This window comes from Sprattus sprattus (genome assembly GCF_963457725.1).
Source record: "Sprattus sprattus genome assembly, chromosome: 3".
Taxonomy (NCBI): Eukaryota; Metazoa; Chordata; class Actinopteri; order Clupeiformes; family Clupeidae; genus Sprattus; species Sprattus sprattus.
Window position 1 is genome coordinate 4,503,033 of NC_137922.1, and position 19,715 is coordinate 4,522,747.

The 19,715-nt window shown below is 41.6% G+C and overlaps 1 protein-coding gene across 2 annotated transcripts in view; it reads right to left on the reverse strand.

Annotated features, from left to right (window-relative positions):
- Nucleotides 1-7,463: 7,463 nt before the first annotated feature.
- Nucleotides 7,464-19,715, reverse strand: part of rasa3 (RAS p21 protein activator 3) — a 61,245-nt gene continuing 48,993 nt past the window's right edge. The window contains exons 19-24 of one of the 2 annotated variants that reach the window (XM_080833860.1): nt 18,274-18,380; nt 17,931-18,010; nt 15,845-16,053; nt 13,543-13,646; nt 9,704-9,887; nt 7,464-8,923 (exon numbers count right to left, since the gene is read on the reverse strand). In XM_080833860.1, coding sequence (XP_080689986.1) covers nt 8,848-8,923; nt 9,704-9,887; nt 13,543-13,646; nt 15,845-16,053; nt 17,931-18,010; nt 18,274-18,380 — 760 coding nt within the window. In that variant the 3' untranslated portion in view covers nt 7,464-8,847. Of the gene's footprint in view, nt 8,924-9,703; nt 9,888-13,542; nt 13,647-15,844; nt 16,054-17,930; nt 18,014-18,273; nt 18,381-19,715 lie in introns of both variants that reach the window. The other variant, XM_080833859.1, reaches the window with a different exon arrangement.

Genomic DNA, 19,715 nt, shown 5'->3' on the forward strand with positions numbered 1-19,715 from the left:
ATGAGACGTCGTTGTGTGGTGAGAACTGATAGAAAATCGTAAACAACAACAATCGCCGGTGGGGAGAAGCCATTTTTCCATTGACTGGAAGCCTGCTTTATTTATTGTAGGCTACAAAAAAATAAAGAAAATGGCGGCGATTGTTGTTGTTATCGATTTTCTATCAGTTCTCACCACACAACGACGTCTCATCTTTGCTGCTTGAATGTCGGTATGTAATGGTATGGAGTTATTGAATCTTACTATGTGTAAAAAAGACTAGAAATTGAATGTTTATTTTTAAGCCTCGAAAGTTGCACTGGGTGCCTTTAAAGCGTCACTATGTCAGTTTAGGCCGTTTTAATGCAGTTAAGATATGCTTTTGTAGGATCCAATTTTTGCATCCTCAAATAATTTTGGTGGTATAGTGAAATACAAATGTACACAGTTGTTCCACTAGCCTCCATTATAATCCCCTATGTATTTTTAATCCACTAGCTATAGTTTTTTAGCCTGGATACTAGACCGAACCCCGACCCACAACATTTGAGGTCGGGAAGTTCGGTCTGGCATTGCTCCATTGGGGAGAAGTTATCAGTTTTCAGCAAAATGATCTAACCAATGAAATGTTCAGGGTGGGCTTTATACGATGATGGACATATGAATAACCAACGCTTGAGTTGAATTAACGGTAGATTCGAAATCGTACCAATATGGCGGCGTCTCGGGAGCCTGTTAGTGGGAAATATTTTATGTGAATAAAGCTATCTACACGACTTTTTTTATGTCTACATTGACTCGATAAGTTGTGTTTGTGCTGCACGAATGTTGTAGAGTATTGTAAGTCTTAGCTGAAACTCAAGACCATTAGTATTAGGTTACTGCTAACGCTTAGACCAAAAATCCATTGAAACACATAGTAGCTAGGTAGCCTCGCGGCTAACGTGATCATGCATATCTCACAGATATTGACAGCGCATTCATTTTGAAAGAGGAACAGAGAAACGCGATCAAGGCATTTGTCGATCGAAAAGATGTTTTTGCCGTCCTTCCTACGGGATCCGGTAAAAGCTAATGTATCAGATGGTCATACTACGTTGCTCTGATTGGTTCTAGGTAACCAATTGAGCGAAGAGGCATTTTTTTCCCTGGTTCGTTGAAACACGCCCCATAATCACAGCTCAATGGAGCAGTATCAGACTCATAGTCTGACTAGAATTATGAGTATGACTTCGTCAGGCTAATAGTTTTTTGCTCTGGGTTGGAAATCTCCTGCACTACAAGAAGGCAAACAATCATGAATGATCATTTGTTAATGAATGTTTAAGATTTGACGTAACGTATAAAACAAGCCACAATGGTTCTGGAGCAAAGGTATATGGACAGATGACACTAAAATGAACCTTAACCAAAGTCGTGGAAAGACAAGGTATGGGAAAAGACAGGAACTGTCCATAATGTAAACAAATACATGACACCTTTTTGGCTTTTTGTTGCATTACGACTCTTATCCAGCTTGTCAATTCCCCCCCCCCCCTCCCCCCCATCTGTGTGACATGGAGGAGAAAGTGTCATAGCCTGGGGATGCGTGGCTGCTTTGGGAACCGGCTGACTCATCTTTATTGATGATGTAACCAATGATGACAGCAGCCAGGCTATATATAAACAACCCATCCGGTCTCACGGGCTGGAACTTCATCCCGCTACAAGACAAAGACACCAAACACACTGGACAACCACAACCTGTATCAGTTACAAAAGTGGAAGGTTTTAGACTGGATAAATCATCAGATTTAAAACCATTTCAAGTATGTGTAACCGGTGTTGCGCAGACAGACAGTCCCGCACCGGACTCACAACCTGGCCACCTTTCTATATGTTTACTTGTTCTGTCTGGTGGGGAAGTGAGTGGAATGAGACTGCTCAATCTTGTCCTCTGTGTACTTAGAGGCTTAGAAGGATTTTTCAAGAGATTTTGAATTTGGATTTTTCTTTCTTTATTTTTATTTTTGCATGTCCCTAATCTGCATTTTTGTGTTGGATTATGGTTTGCTTGATCCTTTTCAAGCTTTAGTTTGATCCCATATGACTTTTGAACCCTCACACTGACTGTAGGCTTTTGGCCAGACCCACATACAGACGTAAACCCTGCACTGGGTCCTTCACAGTCATGATGATTTAAATGTGATGATTACCTTCTCCAGTCTATATCTGATCTGATTAGTGTGAAGACCATACCAGGTTGGATTCCTTCACCAACCCACTTGCACTTTGCCGTATGTTTCCGTGGAAGCCAAACATTCCTGGGCATGCTCTACACACTTCTTGTAACAGACATTCATTGGTACTTGAACTCAGCAAGTCACACCTGAAACCTTTAAGTTCTATTTGCTTGAATAACTATTTTTCTCAGCAGAAGCCACCAAAAAGGCAACACAATCGTTAAAAAGAGATATTGTAGAGGAATGCCTTTTTATCGTTTTGGCAAGTAACCATATGATCAGTGGGATAAGTTTATCCTGTCAGGATTTATTTTCCGACACTGAGCGGTGGATTATTCCGGACATATTCACATTTGTGTATTGTTACAGAGCTCTCAAATCATTTAATTCGGAGGAAGCCTGGCTTCCACTAAGAGTCACTATTGAAAAGTACAAATCTTAATCACCCGTATTTTACCTGGGCAGCCTGAGCCAGAGATACATCACTTATGAGATACATCACCTCTCAGCCCCAGATACATCACTATCCCTTATTTAACCTGGTCATGGTCCTCTCAGCCCCAGATACATCACTATCCCTTACTTAACCTGGTCATGGTCCTCCAGAGATCCATCACTATCCCTTATTTAACCTGGTCATGGTCCTCCAGAGATACATCACTATCCCTTATTTAACCTGGTCATGGTCCTCCCAGCCTGAGATACATCACTATCCCTTATTTAACCTGGTCATGGTCCTCTCAGCCCCAGATACATCACTATCCCTTATTTAACCTGGTCATGGTCCTCTCAGCCAGAGATACATCACTATCCCTTATTTAACCTGGTCATGGTCCTCTCAGCCCCAGATACATCACTATCCCTTATTTAACCTGGTCATGGTCCTCTCAGCCAGAGATACATCACTATCCCTTATTTAACCCGGTCATGGTCCTCTCAGCCAGAGATACATCACCATCCCTTATTTAACCTGGTCATGGTCCTCCATAGATACATCACTATCCTTTATTTAACCTGGTCATGGTCCTCTCAGCCTGAGATACATCACTATCCCTTATTTAACCTGGCCATGGTCCTCCAGAGATACATCACTATCCCTTATTTAACCTGGTCATGGTCCTCTCAGCCAGAGATACATCACTATCCCTTATTTAACCTGGCCATGGTCCTCCAGAGATACATCACTATCCCTTACTTAACCTGGTCATGGTCCTCTCAGCCTGAGATACATCACTATCCCTTATTTAACCTGGTCATGGTCCTCCAGAGATACATCACTATCCCTTATTTAACCTGGTCATGGTCCTCTCAGCCAGAGATACATCACTATCCCTTATTTAACCTGGTCATGGTCCTCCAGAGATACATCACTATCCCTTATTTAACCTGGTCATGGTCCTCCAGAGATACATCACTATCCCTTATTTAACCTGGTCATGGTCCTCCCAGCCTGAGATACATCACTATCCCTTATTTAACCTGGTCATGGTCCTCTCAGCCCCAGATACATCACTATCCCTTATTTAACCTGGTCATGGTCCTCCAGAGATACATCACTATCCCTTATTTAACCTGGTCATGGTCCTCCAGAGATACATCACTATCCCTTATTTAACCTGGTCATGGTCCTCTCAGCCTGAGATACATCACTATCCCTTATTTAACCTGGTCATGGTCCTCCAGAGATACATCACTATCCCTTATTTAACCTGGTCATGGTCCTCTCAGCCTGAGATACATCACTATCCCTTATTTAACCTGGTCATGGTCCTCTCAGCCCCAGATACATCACTATCCCTTATTTAACCTGGTCATGGTATACATCACTATCCCTTATTTAACCTGGTCATGGTCCTCCAGAGATACATCACTATCCCTTATTTAACCTGGTCATGGTCCTCTCAGCCAGAGATACATCACTATCCCTTATTTAACCTGGCCATGGTCCTCCAGAGATACATCACTATCCCTTACTTAACCTGGTCATGGTCCTCTCAGCCTGAGATACATCACTATCCCTTATTTAACCTGGTCATGGTCCTCCAGAGATACATCACTATCCCTTATTTAACCTGGTCATGGTCCTCTCAGCCAGAGATACATCACTATCCCTTATTTAACCTGGTCATGGTCCTCTCTGCCCCAGATACATCACTATCCCTTATTTAACCTGGTCATGGTCCTCCAGAGATACATCACTATCCCTTATTTAACCTGGTCATGGTCCTCTCAGCCTGAGATACATCACTATCCCTTATTTAACCTGGTCATGGTCCTCCAGAGATACATCACTATCCCTTATTTAACCTGGTCATGGTCCTCTCAGCCTGAGATACATCACTATCCCTTATTTAACCTGGTCATGGTCCTCTCTGCCCCAGATACATCACTATCCCTTACTTAACCTGGCCATGGTCCTCCAGAGATACATCACTATCCCTTACTTAACCTGGTCATGGTCCTCTCAGCCCCAGATACATCACTATCCCTTACTTAACCTGGTCATGGTCCTCTCAGCCTGAGATACATCACTATCCCTTATTTAACCTGGTCATGGTCCTCCAGAGATACATCACTATCCCTTATTTAACCTGGTCATGGTCCTCTCAGCCTGAGATACATCACTATCCCTTATTTAACCTGGTCATGGTCCTCCAGAGATACATCACTATCCCTTATTTAACCTGGTCATGGTCCTCTCAGCCTGAGATACATCACTATCCCTTATTTAACCTGGTCATGGTCCTCTCAGCCCCAGATACATCACTATCCCTTATTTAACCTGGTCATGGTCCTCTCAGCCAGAGATACATCACTATCCCTTATTTAACCTGGTCATGGTCCTCCAGAGATACATCACTATCCCTTATTTAACCTGGTCATGGTCCTCTCAGCCAGAGATACATCACTATCCCTTATTTAACCTGGTCATGGTCCTCTCAGCCAGAGATACATCACTATCCCTTATTTAACCTGGTCATGGTCCTCCGTAGATACATCACTATCCCTTATTTAACCTGGTCATGGTCCTCCCAGCCTGAGATACATCACTATCCCTTATTTAACCTGGTCATGGTCCTCCATAGATACATCACTATCCCTTATTTAACCTGGTCATGGTCCTCCTGATATACATCACTATCCCTTATTTAACCTGGTCATGGTCCTCCCAGCCTGAGATACATCACTATCCCTTATTTAACCTGGTGTTTGTTTGATTAAAGCAGTTTTAGGATGTCAGGAGAAAAGGAGAGAAGAGCGCCCCTGCTACACAGACAGGTTCACTTGTAAATATGTAAATAAAAACATCAAACTGACCATGCTGGAGAGACCTGGTAGCAAGGGATTAGGGCTGGAGTGGGCTGGAGATAGCGGAGAGGGTGGCGCACTGGCAGATGGCTTTATTTGGGGATCCATGAACAAACCATCTGGTGCATCACGGTCAGACCTGGAGCACACCCTGATGATTTGACCCCCACTCTCCCCAACAGCGGACTTGATTCCAATGACCCACTAGCTGCACATTTGGTGGAGATATTGTCAGAGTAGATGTGTGTCCCTTTGGCTGAAACTGCTAGTCCAATGATTAGTAGCTGTGGTTTCCATCAAACTTATTCATCAAATTTTAACCAATCCAAAAGTATAGGATAACATTTGAAATTTGCATATAATCTTCTTTATCGGAATAAGAAATGAATTTGCTGAAGGGGGGTAGATTAACTCCTGTTTTGCATAGGGTGTAATGCGACTAAGGGTGGTGGAAATGGGTTTGTTCCTATCAAATCAATTCCTTGAGATTTTATTATGTGTTTTGGGTTAAGTTGCCCTAACAACCTCAGGTTTGAACCTTTACAGCTGTTCACAACTCCTCCCCTGATTAGGAGTGAGGGCAGATGGAAACTCCCTAGTACACACATTTCTTTAAGCAGGATTTCCATTAATACGCTTCAAATATACAGATGAATTGGATGAAAACCTCTGTTCGGAAAGAGGAAGCACATGACCTCTATGTAATGCAAAAGACAGAACTTGGGAAAAGAAAATACTTTCGTAGCTTGGCTAGAAGATTTAAGAGGTATTGAATCGTATTCTACATCCCCATGATGTGTAGGGGTTGGGAGTGATGGCACCTATATGGAGCGTGAGGAGGGAGAAGAGTGGACAGACCAATCAAAACAATGACAGACAGGTTACACTGTTGCATGGCTATAATAAAAGTTTCTCTGTCTGCTGAACTCAGGCAGCAGTATGATGTGGGATTTAAAGTCTATAAATGAATAGTTGTATAGTTTTAGTCGGAGAACATTCATTTAAGTTATATTCTTTGTATTATTTCTTTGCATTATTTCTTTCTTTGAATGATTTCTGATGTTAAAACCGAATAACTTCTCTGAAATGAATTAACTACTATTAATGAAACATGACTGACGGTCTGTAAACGTACCTGTTACTGGTTGTTTAACCCTTTTGTTTTATCGTCAAAGATACAATGAGTTAATCCGTTGAGGTCAGGTAGTAGCTTCTTAACCGACATCAGTGCATCAGTCCCAAGTTTTGGGCATATTGAGTTTGGGTTAATGAACGTTAACCGAGCTGGAAGTTAATATTTTGTGAGATAGCGGGTTGGCTGGTAATACGAGGAACTCAGTTTGAGAAAGATTGAGCTGAAAGTGACGCTCCATCATTTAAGCTGAAGTTAAGTGTCTTCCGCTTACAAGTGATAAGAGAACCTATGATAATGAAGGATCTCATCTAAGGAAGTAGCGCAGATAGACAAAAGGAGGGGTCCAAGTATCAATCCAGAAAGTGAGTGAAAAAGAGGAAAAGATGAAGAGACTAAATCGATGGGAAAATGGATATAAATAACGAGATAGATAGAAAGATGGATGAGGAGTAAGAAAAATGTTTAATCTTTAATTACACGTATAAAGTGTTTAATCTTTAATCTTAATTCTTACACTTATGAAGTGTACAATTATCAAAATAACATGGCACAGGTGGAATTTACGAGACCTATCAAATTAACTTTGAAGGAAGTTTCTATGTTCAGTGGTTCAAGCTAAATTATTCACAGAAAATCGCTCAGAAGAATTATAAGAAAATGCCTAGGAAAAACACTATAGTGCATCGCTTTACAAGCACTTTAATAGGAAGCCTAGGAATAACAGTGTAGTGCATTGCTTTGTCTGTACTGTAATGACAGCATTAAAATTATTATTCATTTTGAAAAGTGGAAAAAACACAGGACCAGAGGGATAACTCAAATTCCTTCATTTCGATGAAATTACACTCATTTTGATTTTCAATTCAATTCCTGTACACATATCACATAACTTTTTAATGCTCATTACAAAGTTATACAAAATACAATAGTTTCTGTTCATAAGGTGTGTTTCGAAAAAAATGCTCCCCTTTTATATGAAGGTGGATAACGATGTTATTTTTATCATTTGTTTATCAAATGTTATTGACAAATAATCATATGCACAAACAAAAAAAACACTGTGCGTCTCTAGACAATTGGCATAACCATACAATTTCATAAAAACATGTTATAAAAATAAATACTGTGGCCTTACTTTGTGGGTGCAAGAAATTGAGTCTGTTCCTACAGTATATTCAAAAGTCAGGTATAGCAGGGGAATACATATCAAGGTAGTCACCTTCATACAAACCAAATTTAAAAAGGAGGAAATAAAACTACGAGGAGGTTTCTTTGATTGTATGGGAACTTTTAGTCTCACCATGAAAAAGTAAAAAAAAAAATGTGACATAGATGCCACAAAGAACACATGCATTCTTCTCCCATAATCACTTAACACTGAAGTCCTGACTGCCAATATTTATAACAAGCTGCACACACACACACACACACACACACACACACACACACACACACACACACACACACTGAACAGAAACACATAATACCTTAATACCTTCCCATAGACAAAGATAAGAAAATGCATTGCTTAAAAAATGATTGCACACGACAACATCTACAAGAATGGAAAAAGACACATTTAACCCCCCAGGAAATTTGTTGTAGAAAAATAATTGCCTGAGCTAATCCATATCCTTGAGGAACCATCTTATTTAGCCATCTGTCCATTCACAGGTTTTTTGCCGTAGAAATGGCATCAGATGGTATGATTTGGCTTTGGCCACGGCACAAATACATATAGAGAACAGAATATAGAGTCCAGAGAGACAGTGAACACCTCATTGGAGGTTCATGTTGGACTCAAGATATACGTACATAAGAAGGTTTACAGGAATGCTTTCAAATTCTTCAAAGTCTTTTCACCAAAGACAAGTACTGGCAACGCTGTGAACTCTCACTGGTGTACCCAATGGCATAGCACACTGATTAGTACATCAAGATAGAAATATGAATGGAATTACAACAGAAAAAGAGATTGGTCCTTGTTTTGCTTGTGTCATGCAGCTGGTTAAAGTGTGTGGGGTTTGACACACATTTAACTCTGATGATTCGTTTTGTTCGTCTGAGCTGAAACATCGATGCATTGTTTGTTTTCTGCCCTCTTGCTGTTGCACAGATAATGATCCATCCGTGTAGCTGCTGGACCAGATGTGCTATTGATCACCATAGACATATATGGGTCTATGTTGATCACCAATGAGGTCAGATTGAGTAGGTGGAGCTCTCTGACTGCTGCCGAATGTAGCACTGGAAACCCTGGTCACCGATTGGATGCTCTCTGTCAACAGAAAACAACCATGTCAAAGATAATGCCATCAGTGTGAGTAGGGAGATGTGAGGAGAGAAGATAACAGTAAGCATCCTCTGCCTCTCTGCACGCACCAAATGGCTTGATGACACTACAGGTGAATAGGGTCAACATTTGAACTAATAGAGATCACCATGAAACTTACCCAGTTTATTACTTATAGAGATCACCATGAAACTTACCCAGTTTATTACTTTGTATTCCAAGTATTCTAAAATATTATGTTTAAATATGCAAATGAGGCACTATCTAATTAAACATGCATGCATTTTCAGAACATAACGCTGGACACTGGAAAAAGCCAGCTTTAAAATCTTGTTTCATATTGTTGACATATTTCAGACGAAGATTTTTACAGGGGAAATGTAGGATATGTCTCTTTATCACTCCATAAACCAGAAAATACTGCCAACGGAAATTCTATTTTCACCATGTTTTTAGGAATAAAATTAAGCAATAAGACCCCAGAGGCCTTGGTTTGTGCTGATTTTAGAACAGGTAAGGGGAATTGTTAGGCAGAATGTAAAATGTATATTTAGGATGTTTTCCTTCGACTACAACACATGTTATGGAAGCAAATAACCCAAATCTCCACCTGTAGTGTCTGTAGTGCCAGTAAACTGTGACAAAGAGTTTTCCAGACATTCCACATAATCTCTACCCAGCAATGTGTACTTCTACAGGGACAATCCCATTGATGAAATCAGAAAGAGTAGCTGTTCCTTAGCGTTGATCTGAGGAGGCACTTACTGGCTGCCATACTTGGTCTTCCTGAACTTGTCTCGCTTGTACTGTGTGTGCTGCTGCTCCAGGGTCTGCACAGCGGAGACGATCAGCTTCAGGGTCTTGTACGTCTCCTGGGGGTCGTCGATCACAAAGCTGGAGTACTCCTCAAGCTCGGGTCCATCATACACCGACTTACTCCCGCATGCCTCTACGAGAGGGAGCATGATTAGAGAAGGATATGGACAAACAGCATGGATGTGTACATTGACTACATATGTGCTATATGCAGGCTCAGTTAAGTTACTTTAGTTCACATATTTCACGTTTGACTTTCTTGTGCCCCCAAAACATTTAGGAAGCCAACTAAGCTTCCTAGCTAACTTTTATCTTTAATGTACTGCAAGATGTGTAGGTATCAATACAAACAAGCATCCCAGCTCAAGATGTGTAGGTATCAATACAAACAAGCATCCCAGCTCAAGATGTGTAGGTATCAATACAAACAAGCATCCCAGCTCAAGATGTGTAGGTATCAATACAAACAAGCATCCCAGCTCAAGATGTTTAAGTATCAATACAAACAAGCATCCCAGCTCAAGATGTGTAGGTATCAATACAAACAAGCATCCCAGCTCAAGATGTGTAGGTATCAATACAAACAAGCATCCCAGCTCAAGATGTTAAAGTATCAATACAAACAAGCATCCCAGCTCAAGATGTTTAAGTATCAATACAAACAAGCATCCCAGCTCAAGATGTTTAAGTATCAATACAAACAAGCATCCCAGCTCAAGATGTTTAAGTATCAATACAAACAAGCATCCCAGCTCAAGATGTTTAAGTATCAATACAAACAAGCATCCCAGCTCAAGATGTGTAGGTATCAATACAAACAAGCATCCCAGCTCAAGATAATTACATGTGGAGACCAAGGGCCGTATTCACAAAGCCTTTTATCTTACCACTAGGAGTGCTCCTAACTCGCGCTAAAACCTTTTACGTAGGAGTAATTTCTTAAAAGTGATTCACAACGGCTCTGAGACCTACTCATACTAAGGATAATACCAACTCCTAAGCTTAAGATAAAAACTCCGTTGCTATGGATGACGTCGCTTCTCATGCACGAGTTTAGAAGGGGTGAGGACGGTGATTGGTTGTTGACAGGCTCTCTCATTAAAAACTCATTCGTGACGTCTCTCTAACAATCCCACTATATCGACTGAAAATAAGAGAATAACCTAGGCTTCAAATTAAGTCATATTAAATAGTTATGGACAGTGCAGTTAGCAGAATGCACACGCATGATGACAAGTTTGTGCATCCAACGGGAATGACACTTAGCACGTTAAGAGAAATATAAAGCGATCAATATAAAATATGGCAATTGCATGTAATCAAGGCAGTAATAATTAAAGCACCCAGCAAACTGTTAGGATATTATATTTCCAGCCCTTGACCACTTCAAATATCAGCACATACGGCCCTTCAAGCCCTCCAATCTTAATTGATCAAAGCGAAACGAACGTGAACCGTAGCCTAGGCGAAAGCCTACTGGTCCCAATAGCCACTGTCACCCCAGCGGCATCCAGCTGGTAAGTTCTCAAAAACCTGCGACCGCTCTCCGTTGAAATGCACCAGTCATCGGTACATCCAGGCCACGGTGGACGAATTATTGTAATGTGTGTCCCGTCACTGGACATTCCTGCGATCGCCATGGAATTTACTTTGATATTGTGTAATAGGCGATTGTCTGGATAAACTGTTGGATGATGTGGGGTCTACAGTGCGTTGATAGTTTGATGAATTAAACGGCTGACTGATGATTCCCAGTGTCGTCAGTTGCGTTTTCCGCGAAGCCAAACAAAAATCTTTATGTTTCCAAACATTTCACTTCGGGACACATCGTTGTTTAAAGGCGTCATTGCATCCCGCGCTAATTCTACGACAATATTAATACCTTCACGGTTTAAGCAATGTCTTTTATCAATTCCAAGTCGGCTGCAGCCATCTTACGATTTTTTGTGAATAGGTCTTAGTGATTTAGGAGTCCTCATGAGGAGTTTTAAGCTGTCCTAGACTTAGGTGCTACTTTTAGGGATAAAATATTTTGTGAATTGCTCTTAGTAAAAAAAATTAGGAGTCCTACATTTAAGACTGACACGCCCATTATTTTTAGGAGTTTCTCCTAAATTCGCCACTTATGACCTACTTTTAGCCCTAAGATTCTTTGTGAATACGGCCCCAAATTTGCAACGCACAACACACTAGCAGAGAAAGGATTCATAGAACTCCTTTTAAACCGAACTGAAATGTATTCCAACCTGGTTCAAAGAGACAGTGACAGTGCACTAGATGAGGTTTAGGTTGTCAAGCCTGTGTCTAGTGTCCATCATCCCATGAGATAGTCCCTTTCATAGCATCACAAGTATTCTATCGTACAATGCCAGGAAGTCAGAACGATAGATCTAGATCCTCTGTGGTTGTTTAAATCTAGTACCATTTCAGTGTCTATGTGGATTTAAATCTATGACAGTATCCACCTGAACTCTATGTGGATTTAAATCTAGTACCATTTCAGTATCCTTTTGAACTCTATGTGGATGTTAGTTTTAAGTATGTTGGTCATCCCAAATTAGCTTGCCAGCTCAAACCATATAAATCAAAGGAGAGGACAGAAAAATGGCTTCAACATTCAACTCAAAAAAGTCTGTGGGGTAAATCCAGGAATCCAACAGATTTCCGACCCTTTGACCCCTCTGGCTACTAAGCTGTGGGCTAGGTAACATCTCTGACCCCTCTGGCTACTAAGCTGTGGGCTAGGTAACATCTCTGACCCCTCTGGCTACTAAGCTGTGGGCTAGGTAACATCTCTGACCTCTCTGGCTACTAAGCTGTGGGCTAGGTAACATCTCTGACCCCTCTGGCTACTAAGCTGTGGGCTAGGTAACATCTCTGACCTCTCTGGCTACTAAGCTGTGGGCTAGGTAACATCTCTGACCCCTCTGGCTACTAAGCTGTGGGCTAGGTAACATCTCTGACCCCTCTGGCTACTAAGCTGTGGGCTAGGTAACATCTCTGACCTCTCTGGCTACTAAGCTGTGGGCTAGGTAACATCTCTGACCCCTCTGGCTACTAAGCTGTGGGCTAGGTAACATCTCTGACCTCTCTGGCTACTAAGCTGTGGGCTAGGTAACATCTCTGACCTCTCTGGCTACTAAGCTGTGGGCTAGGTAACATCTCTGACCCCTCTGGCTACTAAGCTGTGGGCTAGGTAACATCTCTGACCTCTCTGGCTACTAAGCTGTGGGCTAGGTAACATCTCTGACCCCTCTGGCTACTAAGCTGTGGGCTAGGTAACATCTCTGACCCCTCTGGCTACTAAGCTGTGGGCTAGGTAACATCTCTGACCTCTCTGGCTACTAAGCTGTGGGCTAGGTAACATCTCTGACCCCTCTGGCTACTAAGCTGTGGGCTAGGTAACATCTCTGACCCCTCTGGCTACTAAGCTGTGGGCTAGGTAACATCTCTGACCTCTCTGGTTACTAAGCTGTGGGCTAGGTAACATCTCTGACCTCTCTGGCTACTAAGCTGTGGGCTAGGTAACATCTCTGACCCCTCTGGCTACTAAGCTGTGGGCTAGGTAACATCTCTGACCTCTCTGGCTACTAAGCTGTGGGCTAGGTAACATCTCTGACCTCTCTGGCTACTAAGCTGTGGGCTAGGTAACATCTCTGACCTCTCTGGCTACTAAGCTGTGGGCTAGGTAACATCTCTGACCCCTCTGGCTACTAAGCTGTGGGCTAGGTAACATCTCTGACCTCTCTGGCTACTAAGCTGTGGGCTAGGTAACATCTCTGACCCACCTTGCATCTTGACAAGTTTGGACATGTAGGAGCTGAAGAGCGTGTAGATCCTCTCTGACTCTCGGTCTCCATCCACATCCAACTGGATATTAGCCGGCAGGCCTCTGTCAATCAAACACCACAGCCAATCACTATCATGGAACTGAACATGCTGTGTTCAGACAAACACCATAGCCAATCACATATCATGTAACTGAACATGCTGTGTTTAGACAAACACCACAGCCAATCACATATCATGTAGCTGAACATGCTGTGTTCAGACAAACACCACAGCCAATCACATATCATGTATCATAAAATGTATTTAATATAATTCAATATAATGTTTATAAACTTGCTTCAGTCTGTGTGCCACAAGTCCATGAATGCATGGTTTATTATTGTATTAATATAGAGGATTATTAACAATCTTTTGCTTTTAGGCTCTTATGTTACTTGAGCCACACACACCATCGGTCCAACAAACAGGGGTAAAATTGTGTGAAATAAACTCTATCAAATTACAAATAACTTTAAAATGTTATACCTAAACCGGCATTCAAAGTTTCCTGTAGTATATAAATAATTACAGAAACGATGAACAGGTTATTGCAGTAAGCAGCACCAATCTAAGGTCTTCTCTCTCTGTTACGCATCATGGAACTATGACTTATTTTCACAGCTTCAATGAACATGAAATAATTAGTAACAAAATGTGGAAAACAAATATAACAAATTGCATACAAGTTGTAAAATGTGGAATTATTATATATTTAAATGACATTTTAGAGGGTTACAAAATACAGCATTGTTACATAATGTGTTGCAAAAGAGCTGTTCTATTCTTGTGCGCATCAAAAGGGATTTACAGAAGTTATTCAGCTGCAATGGGAGTGTCATCACGGAACATGTGCACCACTGCAGTAGCATACTGACTGAACGCTACATGGTTTACAGCCCTAGGGACCTATCCCGCCCAACACCCTCCCTTATCCTAAACTGGGTTCCTATCCTGTCAAAGGATGAGCTCTCCTTGAAGGGTTTTTACTTGCTTCACCCCATAAGGGGAGCCTATCTAATGCCAGAGTAAGCTGTTTCCTGTAGTTAGTTTAGTTCCTCCCAAGGTTCAGTCCAATACTATCCAATACTCTCCATTCTAAAGACATCCATTGTTTATTCAGAAGCATTTCAAATCACACCTCTTTAAAACTCATCTGTCATTCTAATTTGTTATATGCCTCTCAAATTTTGTTATAAGGCTAGTTGTTATTATAATTTTTGTGATAACTATTGTCGTTATTATAGTCTTATATTGTCCTTTATTACACGGCTCTTCTTAATACTGCAGAATGCTCCATTCACTTGAATGGGGCTTCCCAACGTTCTGCGGTCCGTTATTAACCGATAACGGACCGTTGCTATGCAATAATAATGAAAGTGGCCTTTTTGCCTCTGATTCACGTCTTTCGTAGCACTCCGCAAGTAGTCCGGTAACTTATCAATGGAGTTTCAGCGGACGGTTGAGCAGCTGTGTTCTAAAGAATGTTCAACGTCTTTGAATTTCAACGTCTTTGGCGAACTATTTCTCTGCTTTTTAACACTACGCATAGTAACAAATACGTTGTAAAAAGACATACTGTGTTAAGTTATTTTTTTGTTTTGGCAAGTAGCCGTATAATAAGCGGGATAATGTATAGAACGCTGGTCATTATCGGGAAAATAAGCCCCGACAGGGCGAACAGCACCCCAACGCAGGTGGCTGGTGATGCATCGAGAGGCCCTCGTCTGGCCTGGGCCCTCCCAATCTCAGCGTCACCCCCAGGGGCAGCAGCACCTACCTCACGGGCCCCTGTGACCTCCCATATTGTGTAATGCATCTTATGCTTTATTTTTTTTTGTTAATATTCAATTTTTTCATTTAGTTTTTAAGTAAAAGGTAACAAAATACTCTGTCAAATACATTCATTATACCTATAACTGTAAACAATGGAACCAGTTCTCCTATTGGGTTGTGCAAATATTAAGTTTAAACTGGTTTCTACAATGAGAATGCAATATCAGGATGTTTGGTCCTCTAAATGCTAATATGGCGAGTGTACAGGAAAACTATGTGGTGTCCACATGTAGTCCACACAATTCAGCATATACTGTTGTCCTTTTGAAGGATTGCACCTCAAATGAACAACCTGTTACTGCATATGAGCATACCTAGGAGGAACAAGTATGAGACGTCCAGTTTGCCTAATATCGCCACCTTTGAAGCAAGGAAGCAATACTAGACTGTGGAAAGCCTCAGTATATGAGATATACACAGACTGACCCGGTGCAGGGGCTGCATCCTGGGGCGCAGTCTGAAGACAGCTTGCAGCAGAGCCAGTGTCCGTTGAGGTAGGCGGAGGGGTGGTAGGTGCTCAGGCGTTTGTGGTTACACTGGCTGACCTTGGTCAGGATGTCTATCCAGTCCCGTGCCTCCACACAGTTATTAGCCTGGATATAGAGGGCACGCTCGGGCTGGATGACCTGGAACATCTGCAGAGGAACAGGAGGTATGGGAAGGGAAGGAGGAAGAACAGAACTCAAATGATATAGATGGAGTCAGGTACATACTGATCTGCTAAACGTGCATTATGCTCAATTTCACTCTGGGGGAACCTAATACAGTTTGGCGTCTGATGGTACACCCATAGACTCAGTGTGATGGTATACCCATAGACTCATAGTGGGGTGTGATGGTATACCCATAGACTCATAGTGGGGTGTGATGGTACACTCAAAGACTCAGTGTGCTGAAGGAGGTCCTGAGGTAACTAGTATTATTACACGGCTCTTCTTAATGCTGTAGAATGCTCCATTCACTTGAATGGGGCTTCCCAACGTTCTGCGGTCAGTTATTAACCGATACCTGACCGTTGCTATGCAATAATGACCGCTGTCAAGGAAAGTGGCCTTTTTGCCTCTGATTCACGTCTTTCGTAGCACTCCGCAAGTAGTCTGGTAACTTGTCAATGGAGTTTCAGCGGACGGTTGAGCAGCTGTGTTCTAAAGAATGTTTGTTAAATGTTTGACGTTCAACGTCTTTGACGAACTATTTCTCTGCTTTCTCCGCTTTTTAATACTAATGGTAACAAATAAATTGTAAAGAAAAACACTGTGTGAAGTATTTTTTTTCGTGTTGGCAAGTAGCGGGATTATGTATAATCGCGTCGGGGTGCTGTTCGCCCTGTCGGGGCTTATTTTCCCGACAATGACCTGCGTTCTATACATTATCCCTTACACAGCACCTTTACTAGCGGGATAATGGACTTCACAGCGTTCGGGCAGCATAATGGACTTCACAGCCTTCGGGTAGCACAATGGACTTCACAGCGTTCGGGTAGCTAAGAATGAACGCACTTGGAGTTGTAACGCATTTCCACCTTGACCGCTCATTCATTTCTGCTAACAATGTGTCATCTAGTTTCTCTTACTTATTGTGGTAATAAGAAAAAAATGCAACCTCACAAAATTCTAGATGGACTGACTATAACAGTGTTGTGGTGTTGTGTCGGTTATCTACAATCTGTTCTTTAGGAATCAGTATTAGAAAATATTAGTGCTGTCAAACGATTAAAATATTTAATCGCGATTAATCGCATTTTTGTCATAGTTAACTTAAACTGACAGCACTAGAAAATATATTAGGCTTCATAACGAGTAACCAAGCCTACTAATTTGGGGATTCTCATATTTAATGTAGCAGCCTTACTGGCTTGTGTTTGAATGTCACATATAATCAATATTCACAAATCTACAGTACTTGAATGCCCTGTCCCCACCTTTTCCACTATCAATTTTGTATGCATCATGTATATACCACATTATGTATTATGTACACTCAACACCTGAATGCTGTATACTTTTCCCCTCATGTATGTTGTATACATATACTACCTGTAGGCTAGCATGCTCGTCATGATTCATTTCCCCCATGTATGTCGTATACATCTACCACATCAATGCTAGCAGGCTCGTCATGATACATGACCTCTCCTTCTGCCTCCAACCCCCCTTTTCTTTTTGATCTCGTTCTGTTTAAGGTCGCCATTGTGCTTGCTCTAAGGGGGTTCAGGCCCTAGCCTCTGAAAAACGCCTTGAGACAGTTTGATTGTTTTGGGTGCTCTATAAACGAATCAAACTGAATTGAATTGAATCTATGTTTAGGTTGTTTCGCACAGTGCTACATGCCCAAGACAGTGTCAATGGCCTCATCCTATTCCTCAAACTCACTTAATTACACTTTGGTAAATAATTATCACTTTCTTAACACTGATTTGGACACGGGTGTATACACTGCTGAGAAATATACACATCAGAAATGTGCTCCTTACTTTAATCCCATGCGTTTGATTTTGAAGTCTAAATCTTACATTCTTCATCTTGAAGGACTCCTCTTCCAATCGCTCCACAGCCATGATGTTTTCAATGGGAATACTGCAAAGAGCACCCTCTCCTAAACAAAAGGGTAGTTGCATTACAAATCCACACACACACACACACACACACACACACACACACACACACACACACACTCACACACACACACAAACACACACACACACACTCACACACACACACACACACACACACACTCACACACACTCACACACACACACACCCCCCACACACTCACACACACACACACAGACAAAGACAAACAAAAGGAGGGAGAGAGAGTAGAAAGGGGTTGTTATTACCATCACTCAAGATTACCTTTGGTTCTGTGGTACGTACACTCGTGATTGGTGAGTCGAAACCACCTCTTTTTGAAGTTCTTCATTCCAAAGCGGTTTCTGCCCTGTGCTCTTTTAATCATAAATCTGGAGAGCATATGGAATGAGGAGAAAAGTAAACAACAGCAAACAATGACCACACCTACTGGCCTCTGCGCCATATGCTGTTTTCCATTCATGATGGTCTATTGTAATATTACCACACCTAATGTGGTTAGGAATACAGTTATTCCCATTGAAATCCAAATGTGTGTTTACATTGGCATATTGGCACGCACAAGCGTAACGCACATCCAAAAGCCATGCGGCTCTTAGCACAGTGCATGTTACGTACTATGCCAGTATGAGTGTCAAGAAATGATTCTGTTTACATCTTTGGGACAAATAAACACATAAATAAAATAGGGTGCAAGCAATGTAACGTTAACAAATAATTAACACTATTATTTTTTGCAGCATTTTAATCCTAACTGTAGCCTAACTGCAGCTCTTCCAAAACAGTTTTACAAGCAAAGGAATTGATTTTTTTCTGGATTTCCTGCCAAGACATTTAATATTTTTTTAGTTCTTTCAAAATTCCACATCAAAACTTTAATATCAAATCTGATAGAATTAATTCATTTAAATTAAGTTGCATGAGATAGTTTTATTCAGATCAAGCTTTTACACAGATTATCAATGGAATATTTTGACCCATGAAAATGTGGGGAAACAATTTGTACGTAAAAGCTTTTGGATGAATTTAATTCTGTCCCATTTCTCGGTTTGCCAGGTGGACATTAGGGCTGAACGATCTATCGTTTTCGACCGAAAATCGCGATCTCAAGCATTACGATTTTGGGATCGTCAAAGCTGCGGTTTTTCTTGCTGAATAATAATAGCCTAGGCCTAATAATTTCGTCAATAATTCCCATGCATGCTCAATGCCGGTGTAGAAAGGCTCTGTGTCAGCTACCAATCACAAAGCTGCAGGCTGCGCGTGACCAGGTGACGTTTGCTCCACTCCAATCAGTGTAGCTCGACATTCAACTTCAAGCATATGGCTGAAGCGGGAGAAGACGCAGAGCCGACGAAATTATTGTCGAAGAAAAACAGCACGTCGGTCATTTGGCAGTATTTTGGATTTGAGGCCAAAACACAGTGACCAAAGACTCATTTAAAAGTTTGCTGCGCACAATGGACAAGAGGTATGTTCTGGCCTCCCGCACCTACTTTAACCAAGTCGCCATCCCACAGCTGTACGGAGAATGCAAGGCCAAAGTTGTAAATGAGCTGGAAAAACATGGAGTTTTACGCGTCAACTATACGGATCTGTGGTCAAGCAGAACAACCGAGCCATACATGAGTTTGACGGTGCATTTCGTGAACGAAAACTTCCAGTTGGTTTTTGTTGTTGTTCTTCTGCATCTTACCCTAAAATCC